Below are 27,607 nucleotides of genomic sequence, written 5' to 3'. Positions count from 1 at the left end.
TCAGAATTTAGACCAATACTTTAAAAGAACAAATAGTTCAAAACTGTTTCTTTTGAATATTTCTGTCATCTGGAAATGCCTGTACATAAGCCCCATGACGGATCTGCTTGGCTAAAAAAATCTGTTGACATGGCACCAGCCTTCAGAATAGAAGAGAGAGCCAGCATCCCATGACTTTAGGGAAAAACATCCAGCACTGAGAACATAGTACATCAGCTGGAACACAATAATCTAAACATGAAATTTTCATGGATAATAAATGCCCTGTGTGTGACCTTCATAATTTTATACCCCAAAACAGCATCTGAGGAGTATCAAACTTATTTTATTAACACACAATTGAAACTCTGCCATTCTAGGACTCAAATAACACAGGACCAAATTTGACAGAATCACCTGTGGAACCTTGTAAAAGTTCAGAATTCCTGGACCTCACCACTGGATGGTCTGATTCAAAAGGTCTGGGGGAAAGTTCCAGCTTTACTATTTTTGTTTGTAATTCTCTGAGTGATTGCAGTGTGCACCTAGGGCTGAGAGTAACACCACACTGTGATCCCGTTGGTGGAATGCTATGGGTACTCCCCGGAGAGCCTCTCCGTATTTGTCTATACGTTTATTTCAAGATAGTGGCTACTCAGGCTGTGAACAGTCATGCTGCACATCACATTTCAGGGAATTTCCAGAGTTGATCAAGCTTATTAAAGGCAAGGATTTGTCTTATTCTTCTTTGAATCCTCTTGGTCTAACCTGGCACAGAGTTAGTACTCACAAATATGTGTTAAATGGAATGTTCACTGAAGTACCCAAGACTTCTTGGGAACTGAAGATAATTTAAGATTCAAGAGGTCTGCTAAACAACTGAGATCATGAATCTTAAAGTACTTTGAAAATTGCAAAGGGCAGACATTTATCTGAGAAGAAAAGATTACTTAAATCTGTCACCTATTGTAGCCTCTGAACTTTAACATGCATGAGAATGATTTGTTTTTCAAAGGTTATTTTCTTTTCCAATCTTTTCCATCTCCTTTCCAATGAAAATAGAAACACAATACTCCTTTTACTGTATATGTTTAAAGGGTAAAGGAAGAAGCAACTGAAAAACTATACAAGCAAGATGTCAGAAGCCCCCCAGGCCCATAACAACCAGGGTTGTCTAGTGTAAGGAGATTTAAATGAGTAACTGCTTGTAACACTTCAGGACCATCCTCCAGATAGAAAACTATAGATTAAATATGGGCCAGGCGTGGTGGCTCGCACCTGTAATCCTAGCACTCTGAAAGGTCTAGGCAAGAGGATTGCTTGAGTTCGAGACCAGCCTGAGCAACAGTGAGACCTGTCTCCCATCCAAGTACTAACCAGGCCCGACCCTGCTTAGCGTCCCAGATCAGACAAGATCGGGCACATTCAGGGCAGTATGGCCATAGAGAAGACCTGCCTCTATTAAAAATAGAAAAATTAGCTGGAGGCATTGTGGCATGCACCTGTAGTCCCAGCTAATCGGGAGGTTAAGGCAGGAGGATCGCTTGAGCCCAGAAGCTTGAGGTTGCAGTGAGCTATGATGATGCCACTGCACTCTACCCAGGGCAGCAGAGTGAGACTCTTTCTCAAAACAAAAAAAAAAAAAAAAAAGGAAATAAACATGTACAGGCATGCTTAAGGCCGTGTTACTGTGTTTATCCCCACCTTAGTAGTTTTAAACTACTAAGGTAAAATCGTCTTTCCTTTTTATTTTGACCCAGAATTTCTATTAGCTAAGGACACACGCCTCTTTAGATAAATAGTCATGAAAATAAACACTGCTATATGACTGTTGTGCCATACTTGGAAGACAATGTATCATCTCTCTCATTTGGACATTGAAGAAAACTGAATTTAAAATCTGGCACAGCCAGAAATCAACTTCTCACTCTCCCCTCTGATCCAACACTCTTATCCCTGGGTTGAATTTTTTTCCCTTGAACTCCTTGGAATTTTAAACTTCAAGGCACTCCACCAGGAATGAGAAGACCTGGATTCTATTCTCGGCGTAGCTAGTAAATGGCTCTGTGACCTTGAGCAGATGACTTACCATCAGGGAGGGCCTCTTCCCTCGGCTGTAAAATGAGAAGGTTAGCTAGACGGTTTCAGGGGTTCTCTGTGCCTCTAAAATTCTGTGAGTCTGCAAACCCTGCTAGTGACATTTATGCACTCAGTATTCTTCTTTCACACTTTCCAAAATGTTTTTGTCTGTGGCTTAATAGATCTTATTAATATAGCTCTTTTTGAGTCCTTTTTAGAATTTTCTTTTTTGTTACTTGATAGCAGCCAGAGTTTCTACATTTATTTTCCATTAAATAATATTATATACATTTCTTTACATATCTGTTATACATTGAAATAAGATTAATGTGTCATTGGGTATGAATGTTGTGATTCTTTCCAAAACATAGAGCAATAATTTGGGTGAATTTCATATTTGAAGATTTAAAGGTTCAAATGGTTTAAAAGTAACCTGGATTACCCACACACGAAAAAAATTGCATTTTTTTCCATAATGTTTGCAGTCTTTCTGGCACCTGTTTGAAAATGTCAGGCTGTTCAAGATGTCTGAATATCACTGCATGGCTGAGTACACCAGCAATAGTCTTTTAAATGCATTCATTTTTATGTACAGAATTGTAGGAACTTGTCTTAAAACAAAGTTTTCTTTAGAAAAAGTTTTCAGGGGAAAGGTTTGAAAGCTGTGGTAAGTATCTGTTGCCTTTGCATTCTGTCATCTAATTGAGTTATTTTATTTCTTTTGTGTATGAAATATGGCATGAAAATTATAGATTATATATGTATGTGTATACATATATATAAAAATTATTCATCAGAAAGGGTTGGTAAATACTAGAATAAGTGGTAAACTTGGAGTAAAATTTTTGTCAATGTCTTTCACTAGTTTAAGATCAGCTTTAACATGGTGAGAAGCAGATGAAGCACATGCAATTACTGGAACATTCATGAGAAAGGGCATTGAAATGGGTACTCTGAGTGACAGTATGAAGTATAGCCCAACATAATTTCTCCTATAACTTAGCCACGTATTATCTGAATTTCTGATAGGATTTGGAAAACACCAGTCTTGACTTGATTTATAGAGGATACATAGAAATTAAGAAGTTTAGGGTAGAAGAAACAATGTGATTAGATAATTCCGCATTGGTGCTTTTGGGCAACTCCCTTCAACCTTCCTCCAAGGATCATCTTCCTCTCCACGGAAGTATGGAGGCAGACATGAGCTAGCATTTATTGTGTGCCTGGCACTGTATGTATTCCTCATATTCTTACAGCCTCTTGAAGAAAATATAATTATCCCTTTAAGGAAGAAACATAGTCTCCAAGATCAGACAGATAAGTGGTGGCAGTGGAATTGAAACCTAGATCTCTGAAACAAAATTCTAGCATCTCCAATCAGGGAAACCAGTTCCAAGCCCGACTCCTCTGGGTGGATGTGTTTCTATGAACTTTGGCAAGATGCTTTACCTCTCTGAGCCATGGTTTTATCAGTAAAATCAGGTGAATAATATCTATAGACACAATGGCTGTGAGGATGAGCTGATAAAGATGTATTCGAAGTCCTTAGCACGGAGTCTTACAGAGTTGCCCCTCAATGAATAATTGATACTATTACTGTAACTGTGGCTATTGCTGTTGAAATTGTGATGCCAGGCTTTCCAAACACAGAGTAGGGCAACATTGAATTGTCCTATATATATTAAAGTCCTACTGTGAGCAGGTTACTATTATTAAACTTTTTATCTCCCTGTGAAATGTTTATCTAGAAGAAGATGGAAATAACATGAGAGTGAATATGCTATACTTTAAAGACCACACTCGTGAAGCTCTTCAGACTTGAGGATAAGAACTTATTATTTAAACTTTAGTGTATTTGCTAAATTAGACACAAAATTGCTCTAGGGACTTTCTTTGACTAAATTAAACCAAAGCATCATCCGATGCAGTGTGTGCTAGGTTACAATAAAGCTGGACATGTTGCTGAGGAGGCAAGTTCTAGTATTTTCCAGGATAAACCGATTTGATCATGATTTAGGTAGCTTTTCCATACACTTGGGCTGCTTTATTTTCCTGATTTGGCTGAGGCACACCTCAGTTGAAAACAAGCACGTAGGTATCTCATTGGGTGGTTTTTGTTTTTGTTTTTGTTTTTTCTTCCCATAATGAGAAGTATCATCGTTTCCCATGGGCTCTGATTTCCTCTAACATAAGGACATCGATCGCTCTCATTGGAGATATAAGCAATACACTCTCAGAATCACAAAGAGCTATGAGGTTAGACTTTATGTCCCATTTCTATTTTATTTAAAGACAGAAGTTCAATAAGTTTTACAGAACTTCTGAGATTGCATATATGTAATTGCTACACATGTTCTGTCACATCCAGACACAAACTTATAAAGGCTCTGGAGAGTACTTCCTGACACTAGCTGGGAAGGGGACGGAGAAAAGTATGTAAGGAGGGGGGTAATTCTTGCCTATAAAAGATGAGTTTACTCCAATAAAAGAAATCTAAAATTGTCCATTGTCATCGTGTGATATTAACAACAGCTCTTTTGGCAAGTTTGAAAATACTGGGCTCCATTATAAAAGCTAAAAATGTCCTGGACCTGGAGTTGTTTACCCTGAGTACGAGCTGCTCTAAAGTTACAGGGCTCTGGTTGGAAGAGTGGCTTGAAGGCCGCCTCCAAGCAACTGACGTCATGGTAGTCTCAGCTGCTGCTGTGACACTGAGCTGAGCAGCTTCTTGACTTGTGAATGTGGTGAAGGTTTCAGAGGGACTTGTCAGTACCGCTCTGTGGAATGGTTGGATGTATTCTGCGTTCCCTTTTCTTGTGAAGAATCAAGATTCACCGCCCTGAGTCTCTTTTGTTTGAGGCAGCTAGCCACCCACTCTGCCTCCTTCCCTTGCTAGATTGACCAGTGGCCGAGCATCCATAGGATTTCTCCCCAGTGCAAAAAGGTATGTTTCTTTCTGGCAAGTTTGCAAGCAAATGCCTAATTATGGCACGATACAGAGGGACTGCTGCTAACATGTTTTGAACTATGGATACTGTTTACGTGGAGGCTGATTTCAACATCTGCCTGTGCTGGCGTCTGTGTCTGGGCTTAAAAACAGTGGGTGGGGTGTGTAATGGATTGTACTGACTCCCTGGGAAGAGGCGGTTCAGCTGCTGAGGGTGGATTTTCAGACTCTGGACTGACAGTGCCATCCGCTCTCTGAGTCTCTGATACTCAGTAGTTTGAAAAGCACTCAGCTCACTATGGAATTTCACTAAGTATGTTTATTAGAATGTGATTTTTATTGAGGTGAAGAGTTTTTAACATTTGCAAATCAAAGTTCACAAACCTTGAGATTGCTGGTGTTTGAAAATGTGATGAAAAATAAATAAATGTAATTTCATTTAAGGTGATGGTGTACACACTGTAGGATAAGTGTTTCTGTGATTTGGACTGAAGTCTGTGCCATTCATAATGGGATAATCTACAGTTAGGAGGGACACTTACCACACAATATGTTCTGTTCAAGATGGTTAATTTTAAACATTTGTTTAACCAAGCCGAACATTTTTTTCAAAGCTTGTATTTTAAATGTTAAGAGAAATAAAATCAGTGTGCCTGTAGTTTAAATGTTTTCTTGTTTAAGTAAATAACTGGAGACAAAACAAGGAAGGACAAGATAATTAAATGAGAAGGCAAAATTGATGAATCCAGAATTGCATGCAGTAGTGTCTCTTTGACCTTGGAGCCTGAGAAACCTGCTGAATAGCAATAGACAGCAATTTTTAAAAATTTCCTTTTATCCTTTAACAAAATCAAATCATGGTGATCTTTGGAAAGATGCATTTGCAAGTGAACAATAGGGGAGGAATGAGATCTGTTAATTAGTTGAAATGATGCAAGTGATTCATAATAGCTAGAAAATTTGGGAGCCAAATGGTACATTACGCTGATAGGTATAGGCGTGGGAATTCCTAATCCCTCAAAGTTAATCAGAAGCAGAGCATCTTCAGGCCAAATGATTCTTCTAGGAATTGTGAGATGGGCAGTACCTACTGTATGTGGTGTTCCTATTGGAATATGTAACCTGTTATAAATGAAAAATCTTCGATTATGTGAAAAGTAATATGGTTAGGAAAAGGAAATAGTAGAGCAAGAAACAAGTACTCTGAACAAAAATCTTAGACAGGAAGCAATGGAGTGTCCTGTCCTAACACTGTTGAGTGTGTTTGGCTACAGTCCACTTTTCAGTGGGGGAGATGGAGGTTGAAATGGTAATGACCAAGGTGTAGTAAGAATGGGACACCACCTCTCAGATAAAGAAGTGTTGCCATGGTCAAACCAAGACTAATTTGGGGGATGAAAATAATTTATTGTGAGACCTCTGTGTTGCTCTTAAATTTTGCTTACTGCTCAGCCGGAAGGTTAGCAGAACTATTTGCCTCCCATCACCATACTTATGCAACCCACTCACAACCCTTTATAATTCTGGCTTTCAGCCTTGGGGAAGGGAAGTAGTTTAAAAGAGATTATGCAATGCTAGTTTAGAGTTATTGGGGGAGTAATGTGTGTGACTAAGTAACGCAGCTCACTCTGTCATTTGACATTTGCTCTAATAAATTTTTATTCTGAATGAAATTCTGGAAGGAGTAAAATGACATGGAGAACCAAAGAGCTATGAGAAGGGAGGTTCAGATAGCAGAAATCCTTCCTTCTCTCCCACATAGATGCCAGTATCTGTGGGAGAAAAAGAGTGACAACTAGGAACAAAGAGAACTTTTATTTTTGCCTCAGTAGAGAGCACTTAAATTGAGTTTTTGAATCTGCTGCACCACTTTACCCCATAATATCTCATAACAGAACATTCTGTCCCTACAAAAGTTGCCCCTTTAGTCTGATATTTTTAAATATTTAAGTTAGAATTATAACAAAAGCAGTTTTACATAAGATTCATTTAGATTTTTACTAACAATAAAAAACTTTCTCCTAAATATTTAACTTGACATGTATCATTAAAATACTTGAGGGCAAAGGAAGATCATGGAGAATATGAAAGTTCACATGATTAGACTTGCTTCTATCGATTTTTAAAATAAATAAAGATAAAAAATAATCTTTTTTTCCAGAGAAAGGAAACAGAGAGAGGGATAAATGAAAGAAAGAAAGGAGAAAGGGAGGGAGGGAGGATAGACAAGTGAGAAGAGGGAGGGAGGGTGAGAGGGACAGAAGGAAGAAACCAAGAAACAAGCATTTATTAAGCATCCACTGTGATCCAAAACGATGTTTAGGCATTTCTATGAAGATTTCTTTTCTTACTCACTTAATCCTCAACACAATTCAATGCCCCCCACCCCTGACTTTATTTTTGGAAGAAGAAGCAGTATATTTGGCTATATTAATTTGATATTTATATTTATGACAAGACAGAGATGCTAGGAAGGCTAACTAAATCCTCCCACGAAAATTGGCACAAATATCGCTGTGTGGAAATTTTCTTGCAAAGACTTGTTTTTGATCCATAACTATTACATTTCCTGGCATTAGGAGTTTGTCTGGCCCTGGAAAGGCGAACTGTAGATTGGCCCTTCTCCATATTAAGTGATGAGTTTGGCTCTTTGCAAATAAGTGCAGGATTAGTCTGCTTTGGGAACGTTACCTGGGTTCAGATAGAGTTGTTACCAGGAGCAAGACTGATTTAGAGGATTCATGGATGATCTTCTGTTAGGTAAAAAAAAAAAAAAAAAAAGATAAAAAAGAAAGGGCTGGCACCTTTTCAACTGTGGTGTGGAAGTGGTTCAAGAAGAGTTAGGAATAGAAAGAAAAGTTGGAGCCATTTGCTCCATAATTGTAGGAAAAACTGTATGATGATGATTTCTGAACATTTTCAGTGTTTAAAAAGAATTGGGATAAAACATGGAATATCATAGCGCCTCTTTTCCAGGTAGCTTGAAATTGGTCTGCTTCCTTTTTATAGCTTCTTTGGTTAAACCTCAGCTATCTTTTGATATCTCAAACCACTAAGTTCCAATGATAAATACCTTCTAGTCAGCAAGACAGTTTCCGCACACAGTTAATTACATATAGTTTAAAGCAGTCCGCCAGTCTCAAGATAAGCACTGTCTACATTTCCTGTGAGTAGTTGCTAGATGAACCTACAAGATTACTGGGTAATCAAGATCACTGAACGTTAGATTAAGCAAAACAAACCAAAACCAAAACTCTGTATGTTCTTTACTATCTTCATTTTGCTAGTTCTTCATTGACATTTGGTATGGAAAGCACTTGTGGTTACTGGCTTGTAGGTGTGGAGAACAGCAAAAAAGAAGGGGTGACAGAGGGGATGGGAAATGAGCATGGCTCATATAGAAATGAGTATGGCTAAGTGGATAAAATGAGACATGATGGCATCTGGCATTAATAGGTGGATCTGAAGTTACTTATTTTTCTTCACTGAATTAATCATAATAGTGGCAGTGCCAAAGAAATAGGAAAAAATTATCAGTGTCTTTAGCATATAGTATGAGAAAAGAGTAACAATATAGATCCCAATATTACTAGGGTGTTTTTGAAGGTGGAGCCCTGCATATAGAGCTGACATTTTTTATTCTTAGTAGCCTGTTATAATTTATTGATAGATTGCAGCTCAAAAAAATATATGTTCGAAACTAATTACAACTCAGATACGTATTTTCAGAATAGTCTGACAAATGGAATGTAGTGGCTCACACTTGTAATCTCAGCACTTTGGGAGGCTGACATGGGAGGATTGCTTGAGGCCAGGAGTTTGAGACCAGTCTGGGCAACATAGTGAGACCTCGTCTCTACAAGATAAATATAAATAAATAAATAATTTTAAAAAATAAAAGGAGCAGTCTGACAAAAATAAAACGAGTCTTAGATTTTTATCTTCTATTTAGGATATGAAATACACAGGCATCTTCTGTGAGTACAAAATTGGTGCTTGCTGCCTGGGTATGTAGGCTTGATTCTACAATGTCAGCACCCCTGAAGCTATTGACCATTGGGAACTTTGTCCATAATTAGCATAGGCTGCCACTGATAACTTACAGCATTTTGGTAATGGCCTAGTAAATTGAAGAGTTAGAGTTCCTTATAGGCATAATTATCTTAAACAGAGTTTCAGACACTTTAAAAATGCTTTTTGACCCACTAAAAAAGATGTATGACTTTATTAATAAAAACCATTTTCAATTCAAAGCAAAATTTTATAAAGCAAAATACAGGAAAATTTCTTAATTTTCTCAAACTACTTTGTATTCAATATGCTATTTAATCTTTATAAGAATTTTGTAAATATCCCCATTTTACTGTAAATAAATCTCAGAAATTTTAGATGACTTATAACAAAGTTGTATATCTAGTATTTTCCATCTTCAAACCCTAAATACACATACCCTGAATGCTAGAAATCTAATTATTTCAATTACTACTTAATATAATAGAAGATTCCCTGCCAATTAAGCAAAATGTTTTTTTAAATTCTCTGTATTCAGTGTCCTAAAGAGTTTATGGTATAGTCTATTAGAAGGAAAAGAGAATGGATTAATTTTAACATGTCTCATGGAATAGTTTTGATGCTTTTAGATTTTACTTGATGAAGTAAAATAATGAACACATTTTTTATAAGTTAGATGGGTTTCTTGCTGATACACAGTCCTAAGTTGACTACCAACTTTGGTCTTACTTAACACAGTAATCACATTTGGCATGGGCTTGATCTCTGAATATAGAATGGAGACTGTAAACCAGCATGGGCTCAGGACTTTAAGTCATGGAAATACCTAATCAGGTTGCATCAGAACAGAAAGAGTAGTTCTCTTGCAGTAGAATCTGCCACAGTTTTGTAGATGTGATGATACATTTGAATTTCAAACATCTACTCTTAGATATTCATGAAAAATTCTATTTTTAGATTACGTGGTTACTTAAAGGAATATTTATATCTCACATGTGCATTTAGCCATCATGTCCACTATAATTTTGCTGTCTGGTCTCAGAAAGGGAAAAAAAATAACTTTAGACAATACTTATTACTTTAGTGACTGTGTTAGTTTCTTCTCCCTAAGCAGATTATTGTAATCTCATCTCTCCTTTTGAGTCTAGTTTTTCTATAGTTTGCTTATGTCAATGGCTCTTAACAAAATGATAAAATATATTTCCAGAAAGCACATGGATTTGGAAGTCTGTCTTGTTATGTTTATATTAGGCTTTATTTTAAAGGCAAGTGAGACTGCTTCAAATAAAACAACTCCAAGCTTCCAAGAAACAGTTAAGAGAAGGCCGAGAAGAGCAGAAACACTTCTTCGCCAACACTTACACTGTTGCCATGGACCTACATAAGCAGTGGGAGAACACAGAGACTAACTGGCACAAGGAAAAGATGGAATTACTGGACCAGTTTGACAACGAAAGAAAGGAATGGGAAAGTCAGTGGAAGATCATGCAGAAGAAGATAGAAGAGGTACAAGTTGATTTGTTTTGAATATCTTGTAAACTTCATTCTTGAATGAAAAGTCTGTTGAAGTTTGTTTTGTATTGGAAACGATTCCTATTTTCCTTATTCCTCCTAAGAGGTGCATGTCTCAGTGACATTTACTGGACCAAAAATAGCATAATATTACCCAATGGTACCTTAAGAACTATTTTATAGTCTTGCTTGAAAATTAAGAACTTGAAATGTCACTCTAAAATATATCAATTTATTATTTTCTGGCTAGAGAACGTTGGTTTCAAAAGTGAGGTATGTATTCTGCATGAGTTTTCAAATACCAGGTCCCAGGAGTAAAATGCAAGGAAGGCATAATTGTTAAGACATACATTAGCAAAATTACCACTGGACGTTAGAATATCGATCTTTCTTGAGATAATTTATAAGTAATGTCTATTAAAGGAAGTTACATGTTATATAAGTCAGTATAAAAAAGGAATATCATATATCAAACAGAAAGTGGCAGCGGACAAGAGCTGTATTCTGGCATGGTGTGCCACATTTATTGGCACATTTGTTAGGAAAGGGGTTATGAAAAATTACATGTCACAACTCTGATACAAATAGCCATTTTATTCCCATTAGCCATCCCTCAGCCTGGTAGGCCTGGAATATTTCCTTCAAGCATTTGCATTGGTATATAGTCAAGCTTGTTCTAACTGGAAATTATTTATACTTTTCTTGCTTCTTCTGGTAACATCCATAGTATTGACTTATATGGTTTTATGCACATTACCAAAGCAGTTATTGTAAGACTCCTTGGTCTTTATTTGCAGGCAAAGTAAGTGCTTTATGTGTTTATAGTGCAAACATTTTTCTTATTAACAGCCATGTACTAAATTGTGAATAAAGTAAAAACTGGCATAGTATTAATAAAAGGAAAAATAAAGAAAAGTAGCTATTAAGCCTTTTCTCTAAAATAGAGCTGAGCAGGCAGGCATGTAGTGTATAATTGGAGATTGAAAGGAGAATCCACTTCTCCTTTTATAGTTTGGGAAATGTGTTCTGCTTGCTCCTTTAACTCCCCTACACAGAGACTCAGATTGGATTAACAAAGAGATGCCTAGGTCAAGTCAGAATCCAGAACTCCAATTCCATCAGAAACTGATCTGTAATCATGGGTCGCTGGCTGGTCCCAAATGTTTGGGAGGTCCAGTTGGTAATAGTCTCATACATTTCTAGCATCTAAGCAAAATAATTAAGGGATGCAGGATTAGTCTAGCCAATTGTTTAAGCCATGTGGATAAAATAATCTGTCTGGTTAAATTTGTTATTGTCCAATAATTATTCTGACAACTCTGTAGAGTCTGTCCAAGGTAAGTATTAGCCTTATCAATTAGTGAGCATTAAACATGCTTTAAACATAGGATTATTGCTCATAGATATATTATACCATCTCTTTCTACATCAGGGAAACAGAAGGACTGTAATATTTTTTCTTCATCTTGGAGAGGAGTTGTGTTACTATTTATGTCTTGCTGCCTGTACTGTACAGCTCCATAGCTGGGAATATGTTTAGATAATATGTTACCCACAATGCCCATAGATGATGCTTTCCTATACCTGAATACCACACTGTGTTCCCCTTATCATATACCAAAACATGTATAAAAGGTACCTTCTTATGGGCTACAAAGCATAGAAAGAGTGAGGAAAACAAGAGGAGAGGATCTTCACATATCTCAGAGAATCAGGACAATTTTTTTAAGCTAAAATTAAGAAATCAACACTTGGAAAAATAATATGACACAAGCATCATAGACTGTATTTGTTTAAAACTTATCACTAAGTTCTGTGTATGAAATCAGATGTTAATTATTAAGTCCTGTCCTAGAGAATTGTAGATTCCCAGGTACACACATATATCTTCAGTACTTTCAAGTGATAACATCATCTAATGAGAGGATGCAGTATTGGGTATTAAGTTGTTCATGATTCTCTGTTTAGCCACTATCCACAATCATTGCATTTGCTCTTGCAAAACCAAGATATACAAACACAGATCATCTGAAACAACTTCGAATAATCCAGATAGAAACACTGGATAAAGTTGATAGATATCTGGGAAATTTTTTTTTTCACACTGTAATCTTTCCTGCTTGTATCTTTTGGTAGAATAATCATATAACCATTGACAAGGGCTGAGTATCGGGTAACTCAGATTCCCTTATACAAAATAAATGGTTTTCCATCAATAACATTTATGTTATTCGTGTATTCATACCTCACCTAAATCCCCAAGAAAATTTAAGATGACATAAAATTACATATGAGATAAAGTATGCAAAAACTAAAGTAGAAAGATGAGATGAAGACAGGAAGAAGGATTGTATGTGAAATGCTGCAGTGTATCTATCTTTCTGGTAACTAACACCAAAATTATCAGGTGCATATTTCTTAATATTCAGAAGACAGAGCAAACCTGTTTCCTAGGAATAGCACTTTTCCCCCCTGGTTTTTAAACTAAAGCAATTTTGTTTTTACCCAGGGCTTCTCAAAAACAGGACAATGTCACCAACAGCATCCTTAGATTTAATATGTCACTTTTTAGCATTGCTTCTTATAATATATCTCGAGATCAGCCCAAACCATCATGCCCACAGCCATTCAATACAAGTAATTTTACAAGACCAAAACAATTGATTCATGGCTGCAGTTTGATGCTATCCTGACTTTATACAATAAATACAAATAAATGTATTAGTATTAGTAAAATAAATGCACCATATATCTTTTAGGCATCAACTATGTGCAGTGCTTCTCTCAACTGAGTTTTGAGTAAATATTAAGTAGCAGTAAATCTGTTATATCCTTAAATAATACATGTGGTGCAGATATTGATTGTGGCTATAAAATGTAGAGTTGTTTGGTTAATAGTTATCTGACAGTCTCTTTTGAAATTTGACAAGCTTTTCCTAGACTCCAGCCTAAAGAGAAGGCCACGTCCTTCTATGCAAAGGTGAGATGAGTGAGTGCCTGCAGGTTTAACTAAGGTTTCACCAAGGTACAATTTGGGGTCCACTTTAACACAGACTAATAGATGATCAAAGCCTTAAAGTTCTATTATGCCACATAGGGAATTGTCACATTTGTTTTAATGTGGATGAGAAACTTTTAGAATGTGTATGGCCTTAGCATTTAAAAAAAAAAACAAACTTGGTAATATCTAGCCTTCACCAATGTAATTGGCCAAGGGAAACATTCTTTGATTGACAAATGTCTCCTAGGGAACAGAATGAATTGACTTATTATATGAGATTGTCAACTATTTAGAGTGTTAAATGTTGGCATACAAGTAGGATCATATATTTTTAAAAACATGACTTTAATGTTAAACTCTTCTCTCTGAAAGCAATTAGATAGTATGGCCAGTAATTGATTCAAATCATTCTAATTTTGTGACAGTGCTTCTGTATCTATGTATGTACAGATACAGATTCATTTTATTTTCGAATGAGTTGATTTCTAGTCATAAAGATAGACGTTAGCATCCATGCATTGCCCTACTAAAAGTAGTCTTATGGTTCATCAAAGCTGTTCTAGTTAATCCATATTTTGGAAGCCCTGTTTGGAGGCAGAAACATTATACCCAGGTGCAATATAGTAATATGGCAAAAAGAACTAAAAACAGTTTGCTTAGTATCAAGAATATTAAAGTGAATTAGGGGGAAAATGTTTTAATTTTGTTTTACAGCTTTGCCAGGAAGTAAAGCTTCGGAGGAAAATCAATATGCATGAACGTGCTAGGATCATTGGTCTTGATCTTGAGAAGACCACTCAAGACAAAATGGTGGAATCTTCTCCAGATGACTCCAGTGCAGGACAATACGAATTTACAGGGATGAATCACAGGGATGGTCTGGGAAAAGAAAAGAAAACAGAGCAGAGCTTGTTCAGTGAAAGAAATCAAATGTGTAAAGAACAAAAAGCAACAAAAAAATCAAAAGTAGGATTTATAGATCCTCTGGCCACAGACAATCAAAAGGAATGTGAGGCCTGGCCTGCCCCGAGGACTTCTGAGGAAGAGAGCAAGAGCTGTTCTGGCGCCCTCAGCACTGTAAGTGAGCTGTGATTAGCCTAGAACTGTTTCTAAAGAAATATTTACTTTTCAAAGTGCTAACATGCTATTGCTTATACATATAAAGGCTCTTGAAGAACTTGCCAAAGTTAGTGAAGAATTATGCAGCTTTCAAGAGGAAATTCGAAAGCGGTCTAACCATAGAAGGTAGGCTGGTACATCCATGATTATTTTATGTTGGGAAATCAAAAAGAATATTGTTTGTAGTTAGTGAATCCAAACTGCCTCCTCCTTACATTTTGTTCGTGCGAATTCCTGAGTTGTTAAAATTTATTATCTTGGATGGGAGATAGAAACTTCGATTGTATATGTCTCTGCTCACTAATTCGTAAAGCAAATCTTCTAATTCTCTTTGTAATTTGACTACTAGGAATACTGCACTCTTTTGGTGTTTAGTTAAGGTAGATCTTCCATAATAAAGTAACAAGTAGCCTCTAATGTAGTTCTTATTAATAATTTTGAGTATTTGGCCAGAAGAGTATACAACTAGGCAACCCAGTCAAATACATCTTTAAACTTTGTCAGATTTAACACAATGGTGTGTTAGTTACATATATAATGATGTTCTAGAAACATTTTATGCTTAAGACACAATTATTTCTCTACAATTAGTATTAATATAATGTTTCTGAACATGTTTTTCAGAAATAGTACATAATTGTAACAGCAATTTTTAGCCAAATTCAAAAAATATATTTGAAATTCTCTATTAGTTAAGATGTAATATTTTAGGATTAACATCTTGTGGGGCAGTATGCTTCTCTTAGAAAGCTATAACAATGTGTTCCCTTATTTTTCTTCAGCTCTTAGGAAGCTCAGAGAGAATTTTTGTGCTGACTTGCAATAGATTTTTTTAGTCAACAATGTTTTATAAATAATATTTTCCTCTACTTGCCCATTTAGCTTTTGTTTACTATACTAATGAGTGCTTATCTGTACTTTATTGTAAGGTATCTCATACTCTTTTATAAATTGAAGATATTTATATGTATGATTTATATTTATAAATATAAGTAAGTTTTATTTGTGATTGTTGCTTCGTTTAGGTTTTTATTTAAATAACTCAGAACTTACTTGCCAATTTTCTTTCATAAGTCACACCTGGTATAAAGCCCTTATTGTCATCCCATGACCTTTAGAACAAGGTTCAAAATCTTTGATAAGTAGTTCAAAGGCATGCTGATTTGACACGACCTAATGTTTCCCTCTCATTTTTCATTATGTTCCCCACTCTGCTTTATAATCTATCTGTACCAAAATACTCATTGTCCCTTGAAGAGCCACACAATTTTTATCACAGCTCACTTTGTCTGTGTGCCCTTTACTCAGCTCATCTAAAAAAAAAAAAACACGTTACTTTTCTTTCAAGTCCAAATGACACCTTCATTTGGAATTATTCATGTCTCATTGCACTTGCATTCAGATTTCTATCTTACTATTTAAAATGTTATTTCATATTCAAGGGGAGGAACTTGAGCTCACATTACATAATGAATAGGAATTTGGTAGGCAGAGAGGAGGTAAGGAAATGGCAAGGGAAAGCCAATAAATAGCACAAATCCACAAGACTACACAGTCTAATTTGAGTGTATGTGAAGTTTCAGGTAACAGAGAAAATGGGAGCCGAATTTGAAAAGATAGTTTGGGTTGGAGTATGTTGAATGTAACACTGAGGGGTAGACTCTGCCATAAAAGCCAAAATATGACTTGAAGTTTTTGATTAGCAGATTTATATAAAAACGATGTTTGAGGAAATTGTGTCTCCTTTTGCTGTAGCAGAAATCCATTGCTTAAGCTATGTTTTTTCCCCTTTTTTATTGTATTTTATTTATAGAACTTCTTCAGAGAATAAAAATACTGTTTTTTCAAAATGGTTGTCAGGAGATACAACAGAAAGCGTCTCATTACAATTGATGTAAAGCATATTTGAGAGCTTTGAAAATGCCAGATTTTACGGGGGATTTGAATGTTTTCTTTAGCTTTTTTTAAAATTTAATATAGGTATGTAAAGGTTGTATATTTTTGTGGGGTACATGTGATGTTTTGATACAGGCATACAATGTGTAAGAATCAAATCAAGGTAATTGGGGTATCCATCACCTTAAGCATTTATCATTTCTTTCTTTCTTTTTTTTTTTTTTAGACAGGGTTTTGCTTTGTCACCCAGGCTGAAGTGCAGCAGCCTCATCATAGCTCACTGCACCTCAAACTCCTGGGCTCAGGCAGTTCTCCTGCCTTAGCTTCTCGAGTAGCTGGGACTACAGGTGTACGCCACCACACCCAGCTAATTTTTCTATTTTTTTGTAGAGACAGGGTCTTGCTCTTGCTCAGGCTGGTCTTGAACTCCTGGCCTCAAGCAATCCTCCCACCTCATCCTCCCAAAGTGCTAAGATTACAGGCATGAGCCACTGCACCCAGCCTGCATTTATCATTTCTTTGTGTTGGGAACTTTCCAATTCCATTCTTTTAGTTGTTTTAAAATATACAATAACTTATTTTTGACTATAGTTACCTTGTTATTAGATCTTGTTCATTTTATCTAACTGTATTTTTGAGAGCTTATCCTAAATAAAGTTATAACTAATACAGCATGTTTTATAATTGTTTAGGATGAAGTCAGATTCTTTTCTCCAGGAAATGCCAAATGTAATTAATGTGCCTCATGGGTACCACAGGATCAACAATGGCCAGTGCATTCTTCCGGTTAATTTAGAGAAAGAGAAACAGAAAAATAGAAAGAATCTGAGCTGTACCAATGTGCTACAAAGCAATCCTATGAAAAAATGTGGAATTGACACAATTCATTTGCAAAGAAATGAAACTCCACCAGTACCTCCTCCAAGAAGCACCTCTCGAAATTTTCCCAGCTCAGATTCTGAACAAGCCTATGAAAGGTTGAAGGAAAGTTTAGAACACAACAACTGGGTGGCCCATGAGGGTCTAAATGAAAGGAACTGCAATACTCACTTCCTTTTGAGGCAGCATGAGATGCCTAAGCTGTGTCCAAATGAAGAGAAGACTTTGAAAGATGGTATCATGTTTTCCTCTTTGGTACTAGAAGTCAAAATAGATAGCAAGCCTCCAAGTAAAGAAGATGTTGGCCTTAGCATGTGGTCACATGACATTGGTATAGGTGCCAAAAAGAGTCCCTCCACTTTTTGGTTTCAGAAAACCTGCTCTACTCCCAATAAGCCAAAATATGAAATGGTGATCCCAGATCACCCTGCTAAATCTCATCCTGATCTTCATGCAAGTAATGACTGTAGCTCCTCAGTGACACAGAGCAGTAGCGCACTTAGAAGTTTCAGTTGTGGCTTTGAAAGAACTACAAAGAATGAAAAGCTGGCAGCAAAGACTGATGAATTTAACAGAGCTGTATTTAGAACAGATAGAAATTGTCATGCAATACAGCAAAATCAAAGCTACTCTGAGGATCTTAAGCCCTGTGATACTTTACCTACTCATACAGGTAACACATCAGAAAATGACAATGTGTCTGGTATTTGGAAGGCCAGTGCCCACATGCCTATGCCCATGGAAAATGTGCCTGATAATCCCACCAAGAAATCCACAACAGGACTAGTCACACAAATGCCGGGACACGTAAATCCTCGCAGTTATCGGAATATGCTCCACGAGCACAATTGGAGACCAAGTAATTTGTCTGGTCGACCAAGGTCAGCTGATCCCAAGTCAAATTATGGTGTCGTGGAAAAGCTGCTGAAAACCTATGAGACATCAACAGGGTCTGCATTGCAAAATTCTAAGCGCTTCCGGGATAATTGGACCAAATGTAATTTTGATGTCAGTGTTGGTGCCACATTAAGTCAGCATTTAGAAATGCTCCAAATGGAACAAGAATTTCAGCAAAAGACAGCTATGCGTGCGGGACAGCAAGTGAAGCAAGGAATAGATCAGAAAAAGGTAACAGAGATGAGAAAGCAAATAACATAGTTTGGTAGAGATGCATCCATTTTTAGTCCAATCCATTGCCCATTCGTATAAATAGGATGTAGGCAAACATTTTGGCCTCTTCTTACCTGCTTGACCCTGTATTTGTGAATAAATATAACTCAAAAGGAACTTTTAAGGTATAATTTTTAAGAATGGGAATAGCACATTATAACTTTTTAAAAATTTTGAAATGGTGTAACATAAATATCATAAGTGGATTTCAACCTCCAGAAGATCAAATGTTTGTTCTTTCTTGAAAAAATATTCAGAATGGACATTGGTTGATTTATAGAATTTTGTTCTTTTAAAGCTTTTTTTTTTTGAGTATATGGAAAATATTTTAAAAATAATTTTCACTTTTCAGTTAACAACTATGATTGGTTCAGTCATTCTCAGCATTTGATTCATGTTCTTTCTCATCAGATTAGTCACATTAAGGGTGAATATGGGTAAAACTCGTCATTTAAAACAGCACCTAATAGGGTTATTTTATTTATGGAACTAAAAGATAGTATATAAAAATAAGGTCATTCTTATTTGTATATATTCTTAGCATGGAAATTGGAAAAAGAATTTAAGTGGGTGTTTAAATAAGCTGTTATCCTTTTCTTGTTCCTGTCCATTTCAAAAGAGTATAATCTTCATTAATTATAGGAGAGAAAGAGGTCAAGGAAATTGATATTTACAATGAAAAGTTATACAACAGTCCCTTTTTATGGATATAATTATTAAGAACATAACTTACAAAAAGTTATAAGGTGGCATATTGTTATTATTAGCCAATGCTTCAAAAATTCTAGTCTTACAGAATGCTGTGCGTACACAGCATGGTTTTAAGCTATGCAGGTTGACTCCTTCTGGTGTAAAATATTATGTGGATTTCAAATTCTGCAAAAATATCAGTTCTCATCCATTTTATCAGAACTCTTGCCTGTTTCTGTTAAAAACAGAAGGTACAAATAATTATCCTGCTTTTGTATTTCTCAGCTTAAAAAAACTAAAAGCTTAGAAGTTGAGCTCATAAATGCCCATAAGGTCCTGTAGCTAGAGATGGGAAATAGAAACCTGTGTACAATAAACAGCCAAAATTCTCATTAACTAGCAAGAAATAATACTAAATGTTTCTCCTTTTTTGCATTGATTGGAGGTCTGGGAGGGGGATCATATATTACAGATCCTTACTTTTGTTTTGGTTTTAGTTTTTTCCCCTCTGTGAATAAATCTAAACTATAAGTCTCCAAAGAGAGAAAAGAAAATGCAGGTTAGTTCAGGCCTTGACTAAAATAGTAGAAATAGAGGCAATCCTCACTGCCCGTCTCGGGTGAAAGAGCACAGTCTTGGTTAAAAAGGTCAGTAAGAACCAAGTGTATAAAATGTGTCATAAAAGCTTTTTAATTTTTTTAATTGTGAGGTTCAAAAAATGCTTTTCTTTCACTGAAATAAAAAAAGAAAAAGAAAGGAAATAAAAGAAAGAGAAGGAAAGAAAAGGAAAAGGTTTTCACACATCAGAACATGCCCAGTAGAGACAGCAACTCTTTATTAGCAATTATTAATAGAATGAAATTGTATTTAAAAGTATTTTGATGATGATTTTTAGACTTTTGAGAGATAATAACAGTGATTCTAAGTGAAAAAAAAATAGTATCAGATAAATAATGCAGTTTGTGTGCCTTTTGCTTATGAACTCTAAAAGTGCCAATAATCTGACTTAAATGAACAGTTTCTTCCATCAATTACTTTTTACTTTTAAATAACACTAAAACATCCTAATATCCTGCTAAGAAACATCTGTTCTTCCATCATATCAAAGTTATTTAACTTGAATTTTTGAATACTGTGCTTATAATTAGTTCTACAAAGAGATCAATTGTATTAAAATTTGTTAGTGAGAGGAAAGCTACAAGATTATCAAGTGCCATATTCCAAATTCAATTAAAATTCAATTGCTTTGATTAAAACATCCAAGACCACAAATATTAGACAAATACCTTCTTTAGTTTTCAATGCTTGTTTTTGCTTATAAATTTTTTAATACATGAATCCCATAGTTAGGATCTATAACATATTAAGCCCACTGTTGGTGCCTGTATAGTAAGAGATGCCTTCATTTGTGTCTTAGGAATCCATGGCGGTGAAAACTTCACATGGAAAAGGATTTTCCCGACCTGCTAGACCAGCAAATCGCCGTCTCCCATCCAGATGGGCACCTAGATCTCCATCAGCGCCCCCTGCCTTGCGGAGAACTGCCCACAACCATACAACTTCTTTGCGATCTGAAGCATCAATGATCTAAGTCTCTAGCCTGGATTGTGAGATTACAAAAGTTCTAGTCCCAGTTGTCAGACAGCATTCTGAGTGTTTACAGCCAGTCCTGTTCTCTCCTGTGTCTTTGAAGATCACTGGGACAAGCAACTTAATTCTTAACTTTCCATCAGTCTTCAGTGTTTTTAATCCACGGAATAATTATTTTCCCATATTTTGATTTCTTAGATCAGAATTTTTTAATGCCATCCTCATTAATTTTCCAATATGATTTAAGTTGAAACAATGTATAATATTGTATATTCTAACTTTCTTGCAAGTGGCAGAAAGTAAGGTTATGTGCATGGCCATGTGTTTGTAGGTGCATGTGTTGAAATAGGAAGTATCCTAGTATGTATTTAGATAAGAAAAACTTATGTGCTAGTGTTGACTTTGAAATTATAACATGTATACCTATATATTCTTTGTGTTTATTTAAAAGTTTTGAAAATATATAGTACTATTTATATTTTGTATACCTTTTAATAGGTATCCACTTAAGCATTTGAGGTATATATATAAATTAACCACTTCCTTGACCCTCAGCTACACTGAAAAATAAGAATTATACACATATCTAACATTGGTAGATTTCTAAATACAATTCATAAATAGTTTCTTAACCCATATAAGGATAAACTAATACCATTGATCTCCTTGTTTATTCTTTTATAAATGAAAGTGTCACAATTTTAACAGATCAGCTTTCCAAAGCAAGCATAAAACGTTCATAGATGCTTTCGTATATCATTTGGTAGTCTAGTATGGCTTTATCTAAACTTGATCCTCAGAGCCAATGTCAGGAGACTGCCTTATAAATGACTAAATAATGAATTTATTTTGTCAACCTCAGTAACAAACATTCCTTAAACAGGATGCAAAAGACATTAAATTATGTTGAATTTTACTCTTTGTAGTAAGCTTTTAGTTTAGCTGCTTTACTTGGAGTCGTATATATTTAGAGGTAAGTTATTCATTTTTTTTCCTTTTTCTCACCTTTTCCCTAAAATTAGTAGATGAAAGACTCATTCACTTTTTTTAACCAATGAAGATCAAGAATAATATTTAATTGAGACCTGAATTTTATTTATAATAATGTGCTACAAAAAAAAAAAAAAGCCTTAAACTAAACGTTGACATCCCATAGTAGCATCAGGAAAAGAAACATATATTTTGGCTACAAATTACATACAGTGAACACACAAAATATGTATTGAGAACTGATAGAAATATGAATGCTGAGGTACTTGGAATACTACATGGAAGATCTTAGAAGCAACTTTGCTCTCCACTGTCTCTATATAAAATCAATTATGTTGTTAGTTAGACATTAATTCTATTTAAGCTTTTCTCTTACTACCAAAACAGGTTAAGCAATTCTTATGCCAAACATATTCAAAGAGCCTTTTCCTTATGATGTTTTCTAACCACTTAGAGAAATTTACTTCATTCTACATCGTGACCTGGAGTAAATAATTTTCAAATTGCAATTTCAAATTGAGGATTGCCTTGAAAGGCCCAAGACTGGTGATGTCTACATCCATACTTTACAATAAGGAAACTTTCAGGAGTGACCCAGAATTAAACTTCTAGAATGTGAGTTTGGATCAGATGGTAATTAAGGGCTGTAGATTCACTCTTTTAATTCTTGTTTCTTTTAGAAATATCCTTTTCCACAGGAAACCTATCAAAGACAAATAACCTAGACACTGTCATAATATACTTTTCAGCTACAGTGGAGAAAACACCAGGAAGGTGGAACCCTGGGGCATTAAATAATGGTCCTTTTAGGAAAATGCTGCTGTGTGGCCATGGCAAGCCTGCCCAACGATTGTGCGATGTCACTGTTCCTCTCCAGCACCGTATCCCAGGTAGTCTGCTATGACCTGTGGTTGCTACCTTTACCTATAAACCAGAAATTAAGGATCTCTTTAAACAATGAAATTCCTGATCTTAGTCCATAATTACTAAAACAAAATTTCCAAGTCCCTTTTGTTATGGATGTGGTCAGGACTACTGAATTAAATGTTTTGGTTCAAAAAGACTGTTAATGGAACATCTCCAAAGTGCTACATTTTTTTTAGTCAAATTATTTTGTGGAATGATTCTGCTGTATTTTGAGGTTTACTTACTTAGGTGGCTGCATTGATTCATTGTCATATGCCAGACACTGTGCTAGGTCTGTGGTCGGGGAATGACACTACTGTCATGTCCCTCAGGAAGCCCACAGTCAACTTAGCATCAAAAAATATGAAAAAGTGAGCTTTATGGTAATGTGAAAGGTATAATACAGAGCTTTGAGAACAATAAAATTAAGTGATTTTTTTTTTTCTCTTGAAAAAAGAAAAAAAAAAATTTCCAGAGCTGGGGGCCGAGACTCTGGAGTCTTTAATAAAACCAAACTAAGCAAAGCAAAATATTTGATGGCCGGCAGATTCGGAAGTAGTGACATTGATTAATACTCGAATGGATGGGTACCCACCCTTGGGTGGTCACTTTCCTTCTCTGAGACTTACCTTTGTTATCTGTAAATTAAAAGGGTTACATTGTCAGGCTTCACAGTTTTAAGCTACTTTTTTGGTTAACTTTTGAATGAACCATTGGGACATATTTTAATATCTTCTTATGTTGACTAAAATCATAGACTATTAGAGCTGAAACAATAATTAGCATCTATGCCAACCACTTGATTGTAAAACTGAAGAAACTAAAATAGATTATTTGAATGTTGTTTTCTCTTTTTAAATATTTTATAATTTTTTAATGGAAAAACTTATTAGGTAAATAGGAATTATCCTTGAAAATAATTTTTGATGTGATTGATTGCAATTTTTAACTGGCAATTTTTCTACTTTGGATGGGTGTTTTCTTCCCAACAACATAACTTCCATTATACCATCATTGCTAGGTACAAAGGATTTGTAAACATTTCTAGAAATATTTGGTTAGAAAAACTTATATTAATAGATGTTTTCCCTAGCAGATTTGGGGGGAAAAATCTTATATTATTTTAGCAGGGGTTACTGATATTATAGGCTGATCTCAGAAAAGAATAAGAATGAGGCAGAGAAGAGTGCCTGAGTTTGTGTGTGTGTGTGTGTGTGTGTGTGTGTACACCACCAACACATTAAGTTCTCAGTATTGCCTTATGTCCCAAAGCCTAATATACAAATATAAATGATGCTTTGTATAATTCACTTTATCAAAAATTATCCATAACTTTCATTTGTTTTTATATAGACAATGAAGATGATCATATTTCATTTCATAGATATTACTATAAAACATGAGTTACTTCTACATGGGTGATTTCATCGGGCTTCATGGTATCCTGAGAAAACATCTGGACTGAAAAAAAAAGTGTATATGCTTCCCTACAAAGTTCTTTAAAATTATTGTTATGTGTATTTGCTGATAAACAACTACTTGGTACTGAAATCTTCAGCCATTAGACGCTATCAAATAAAATAGGTGTGTAAATACTCACCCATGGCAATTGTATACATTGAGAACATTTTTATTTTCCTCCTCTTCTGCAGTGAACTCCAGTAAAGCAGAGAGTCTTATAGTCTAAACTCAAGTATGTGTACAGTTCAATCTAGCCTCTCCCAAAATATCTCCAGACAGTAGAATTTAAGCCAAATTTTCCTGACTCCTTGATCCTGGCCACACATAACCCCATATTGTTTCTCACACAATGACATCCTCTCTGTGCCCATTTAGCTGCTCATTGAGTCAGATAAAAGTTTTCTTTGAAAACAGCATTTACCGCTGAAGTTTGCATTTACCTGATGAAATTCATTACTTTTAGGCAGATTCAGATTTCTAGTATAGTAGTATTTTCCTTCAAATTCTGCATGTTTTTCTTAAGTAGCATGTACTTATATAAAAAGTTATAATTATGACTTACTCATCTTACCGAGAAAACATGATCCTTCAAAACATTGGCTTCATAAAGCAAAAAATCAAAAACAAAGAAAAATGGGGGGAGGGAGTCCTTCAGGAAAGTGCCAGATATAACTTCTACCCGATCAATTTTACTGTATTACTTTTTCTTAGCATGGGAAATGATTTTTGTTTTAGTGGGAGTAAAATCATGAGACTTAACATATTGCAATGATCTTATGAATCCAATAGGCTAAATTCCGAAGGGGAAAAAAAAAACCTACTTGGATGAAATGATGGTGAAGTCTAGAAATTAGGGAAAAGTCTAAATTTGGAAGGACCTAAGAAGTCATTCAGAACAATCTCATTTAGAGGTAAGAAACTGGGGACTTATAGGTCTGTGTGGCTACCAAGGTTACAAGGACAAAATCCAAACCTCAGCTCAAATACTAGTATCCCACCTCTCTGTGAAATGTGCCATGTACATCTATGACTTCCTTGTTTGCAAAGCATGAGACTTGTTTACATATTCCATGACTTGTTTGCTTCTTACAACAAACCTCAAGGCATACATTGTGATTTCTAATTACAGAAGGAAAAATTAAATCATTGGGATAATAATTAGAATAAATATTTCCAAGATAATAGTTAGAAATAAATAGCAGATGGCTCTTCAGAGTCCTCGCACAGGTGCTTTTACTTTCCCAAAGAAGAAGAGGAAGGAAAAGACTGGACAGTACTTTTTCATTTTGTTTTATGTTTTATCCATGACACTGAAATTGTTTATTTTGCTTTCAGTAAGAGTCTCTTGATTCCATCTTTCAGTGTTCTTCATCAAAAATCATCACTCCTGATTTATATGGTTTTAACAAATTCAAAAAGTTGTCAACAAGGCACAGTTTAACAAAATATTTTCCACTTTTAATGCCTGTGCTCTTGTTTTATATAAATTTTGTGTGTAGGACATGATGTTGACAGTAAAACTAATAAATAGCCAAGCAATCCTCATCTACAGCATCAACGGAATCCTGACCTCCTTAGTCTTCAAAAGAATCACAGAAAAGTTTCACACTATGTAACTTACGTGTACTCCAGAATAAATGAGGGCATTTCACTTGAAGTTTTCTTCTTAGTCCATCTGTGCTGCTACAACAAAACATCTGAGACTGGGTAATTTATAAAGAATAGAAATTTACTTCTTACAGTTCTGGAGGCTGAGAAGTCCAAGATCAAGACGCCAGCAGATTCAGTGTCTGGCGAGGGCTGCTTTTTGCTTTCAAGATGGTGCCTTGTTGCTGTGCCCCCACGTGGCAGAAGACCAGAATAGCAAACAGGAGCCAAATGCTGTGTGAAACCTCTTTTATCATGGCCTTAAATTCCATATGTGAGGGAGGAACCCTCATGACCTAATCACATCCTAAAGGCTCCCCCTTCATACCATTGCATTGGAGATTAAGTTTCCACTTAAATTTTGGAAGGACACTTTCAAACTATAGCAAGTATGCAGTTATTTCCAATTTAAATCTCACTCAAAATTACAGTCATATCTGCATAAAGTGGTTCAGTCAATGACAAACCACATATACAACTATGGACCCATAAGATTAGAATGCAGTGTTTTTGCTGTACCTTTTCTATGTTCAGGTACATTTAAATACACAAATACTTACCATTGTGTTACAGTTGCCTACAGTATTCAGTACAGTAACACACTGTACAGGTTTGTGCCCTAGGAGCAATAGTCTGTACAACATATCCTAGGTGTGTAGCAGACTATACTATGTAGGTTTGTGTTAGAACACTCTATGATGTTCGCTCAGTGATGAAATCATGTACGGATGCATTTCTCAGAACATATCCCTATGATTAAGCAATGTGACTGTAATTGTGCTCTACCATCAGTTTCTTTTTGAAGTTTTATTCTCCAATCAAATTATTTACTTGTGGCAATTTTATAAGAATCATTAAACAAATTTAATCCAGCTATTTGTGATCTGCAAATTTTTTTTTACATAATGCTGATCAGTCTCAAAATATTGCCAAATTATCTAATGTAAATTATACATTTTTTCATCCCAATCATTGCTTAAAATTTTGTTTTTAAAATTAACCAAGTAAAGAGTTTTCTGAGTTAATGATATCTGGAGTAAAATGGTTCATTTGCAATGAAAGCCAAAGAAGCATCCAAGTAATTTTTAAGAGGAAGTTACATATAGGAGTATTAGGGGGCAAAAGTCTCTATATGTTAAAATTCAAGAGATAAATCATTGGGAATAAAGATTCTTCCTAGAAAAGCCCAGGCAAGGATAGAGGAGCTGAGACCTGGCATGTCACTGTGCTAAAGATAGTGGCAGTATAGCCCAGGGAGCCAGAGCTAAATGAAAGCACTAGGCTTCCCAGGCAGATCCAGGCCTGGAGAACACACTACATCAAAGACCCCAGCGTGGACAGTGATCAAGGGTCAGACAGGTGGTCATCCTTAAGGAGATTTCTTCATAAAGCAGCAGAGACCTGACACTGGGCCCAGGTAGTAATGAAGTGTCCAGGGAAAGAAATTAACAAAAGCAAGATCCAAGATCAAGCAGTCCAGTCCTAGGGACCAGCATGTAGGAAAGTTAAGGGATGCAACCTGAGGTAGGAAGGCAGGTGCCACTGGCATTAGAAATGAAGAAATATTCACCAGCACACCAGATCTCTACTGCAGTTGAGCTCCAAGAAGACTAGGGTAACAAATGAGAACCCATTTGTAGGCAACTAGGAGAATAACCACCACTAAGCTGAAATAAATGGAGGGTCTGCAGTGTGGGCCCTCAACTGAGACATTTTCAGGAACTAGAATT

The 27,607-nt window shown here is 35.7% G+C and overlaps 1 protein-coding gene across 1 annotated transcript; it reads left to right on the top strand.

Moving 5' to 3' along the window:
• The first annotated feature begins 10,387 nt into the window (after positions 1–10,387).
• KIAA0408 (KIAA0408 ortholog) lies at positions 10,388–20,874 on the top strand. Its single transcript, XM_069488865.1, has 5 exons — positions 10,388–10,522; positions 14,244–14,606; positions 14,695–14,774; positions 17,237–18,558; positions 20,699–20,874. Exons 1-5 carry the CDS (start codon positions 10,388–10,390, stop codon positions 20,872–20,874), a joined length of 2,076 nt encoding a protein of 691 aa, XP_069344966.1.
• The last annotated feature ends 6,733 nt before the right edge of the window (positions 20,875–27,607 follow it).

The sequence above is a fragment of the Eulemur rufifrons genome, chromosome 15, assembly GCF_041146395.1.
Source record: "Eulemur rufifrons isolate Redbay chromosome 15, OSU_ERuf_1, whole genome shotgun sequence".
NCBI lineage: Eukaryota > Metazoa > Chordata > Mammalia > Primates > Lemuridae > Eulemur > Eulemur rufifrons.
Note: the sequence above shows the minus strand (reverse complement) of the source record. Positions and strands in the feature narration are given on the sequence as shown.

Excerpts from the sequence above, each read along its gene's own strand:
- KIAA0408 (XM_069488865.1), top strand. The coding sequence starts at position 10,388 with ATGGACCTACATAAGCAGTGGGAGAACACAGAGACTAACTGGCACAAG. Across the intron at positions 10,523-14,243 it reads TGCAGAAGAAGATAGAAGAG|CTTTGCCAGGAAGTAAAGCT; the intron begins GTACAAGTTGAT and ends TTTGTTTTACAG. Across the intron at positions 14,607-14,694 it reads GTTCTGGCGCCCTCAGCACT|GCTCTTGAAGAACTTGCCAA; the intron begins GTAAGTGAGCTG and ends ATACATATAAAG.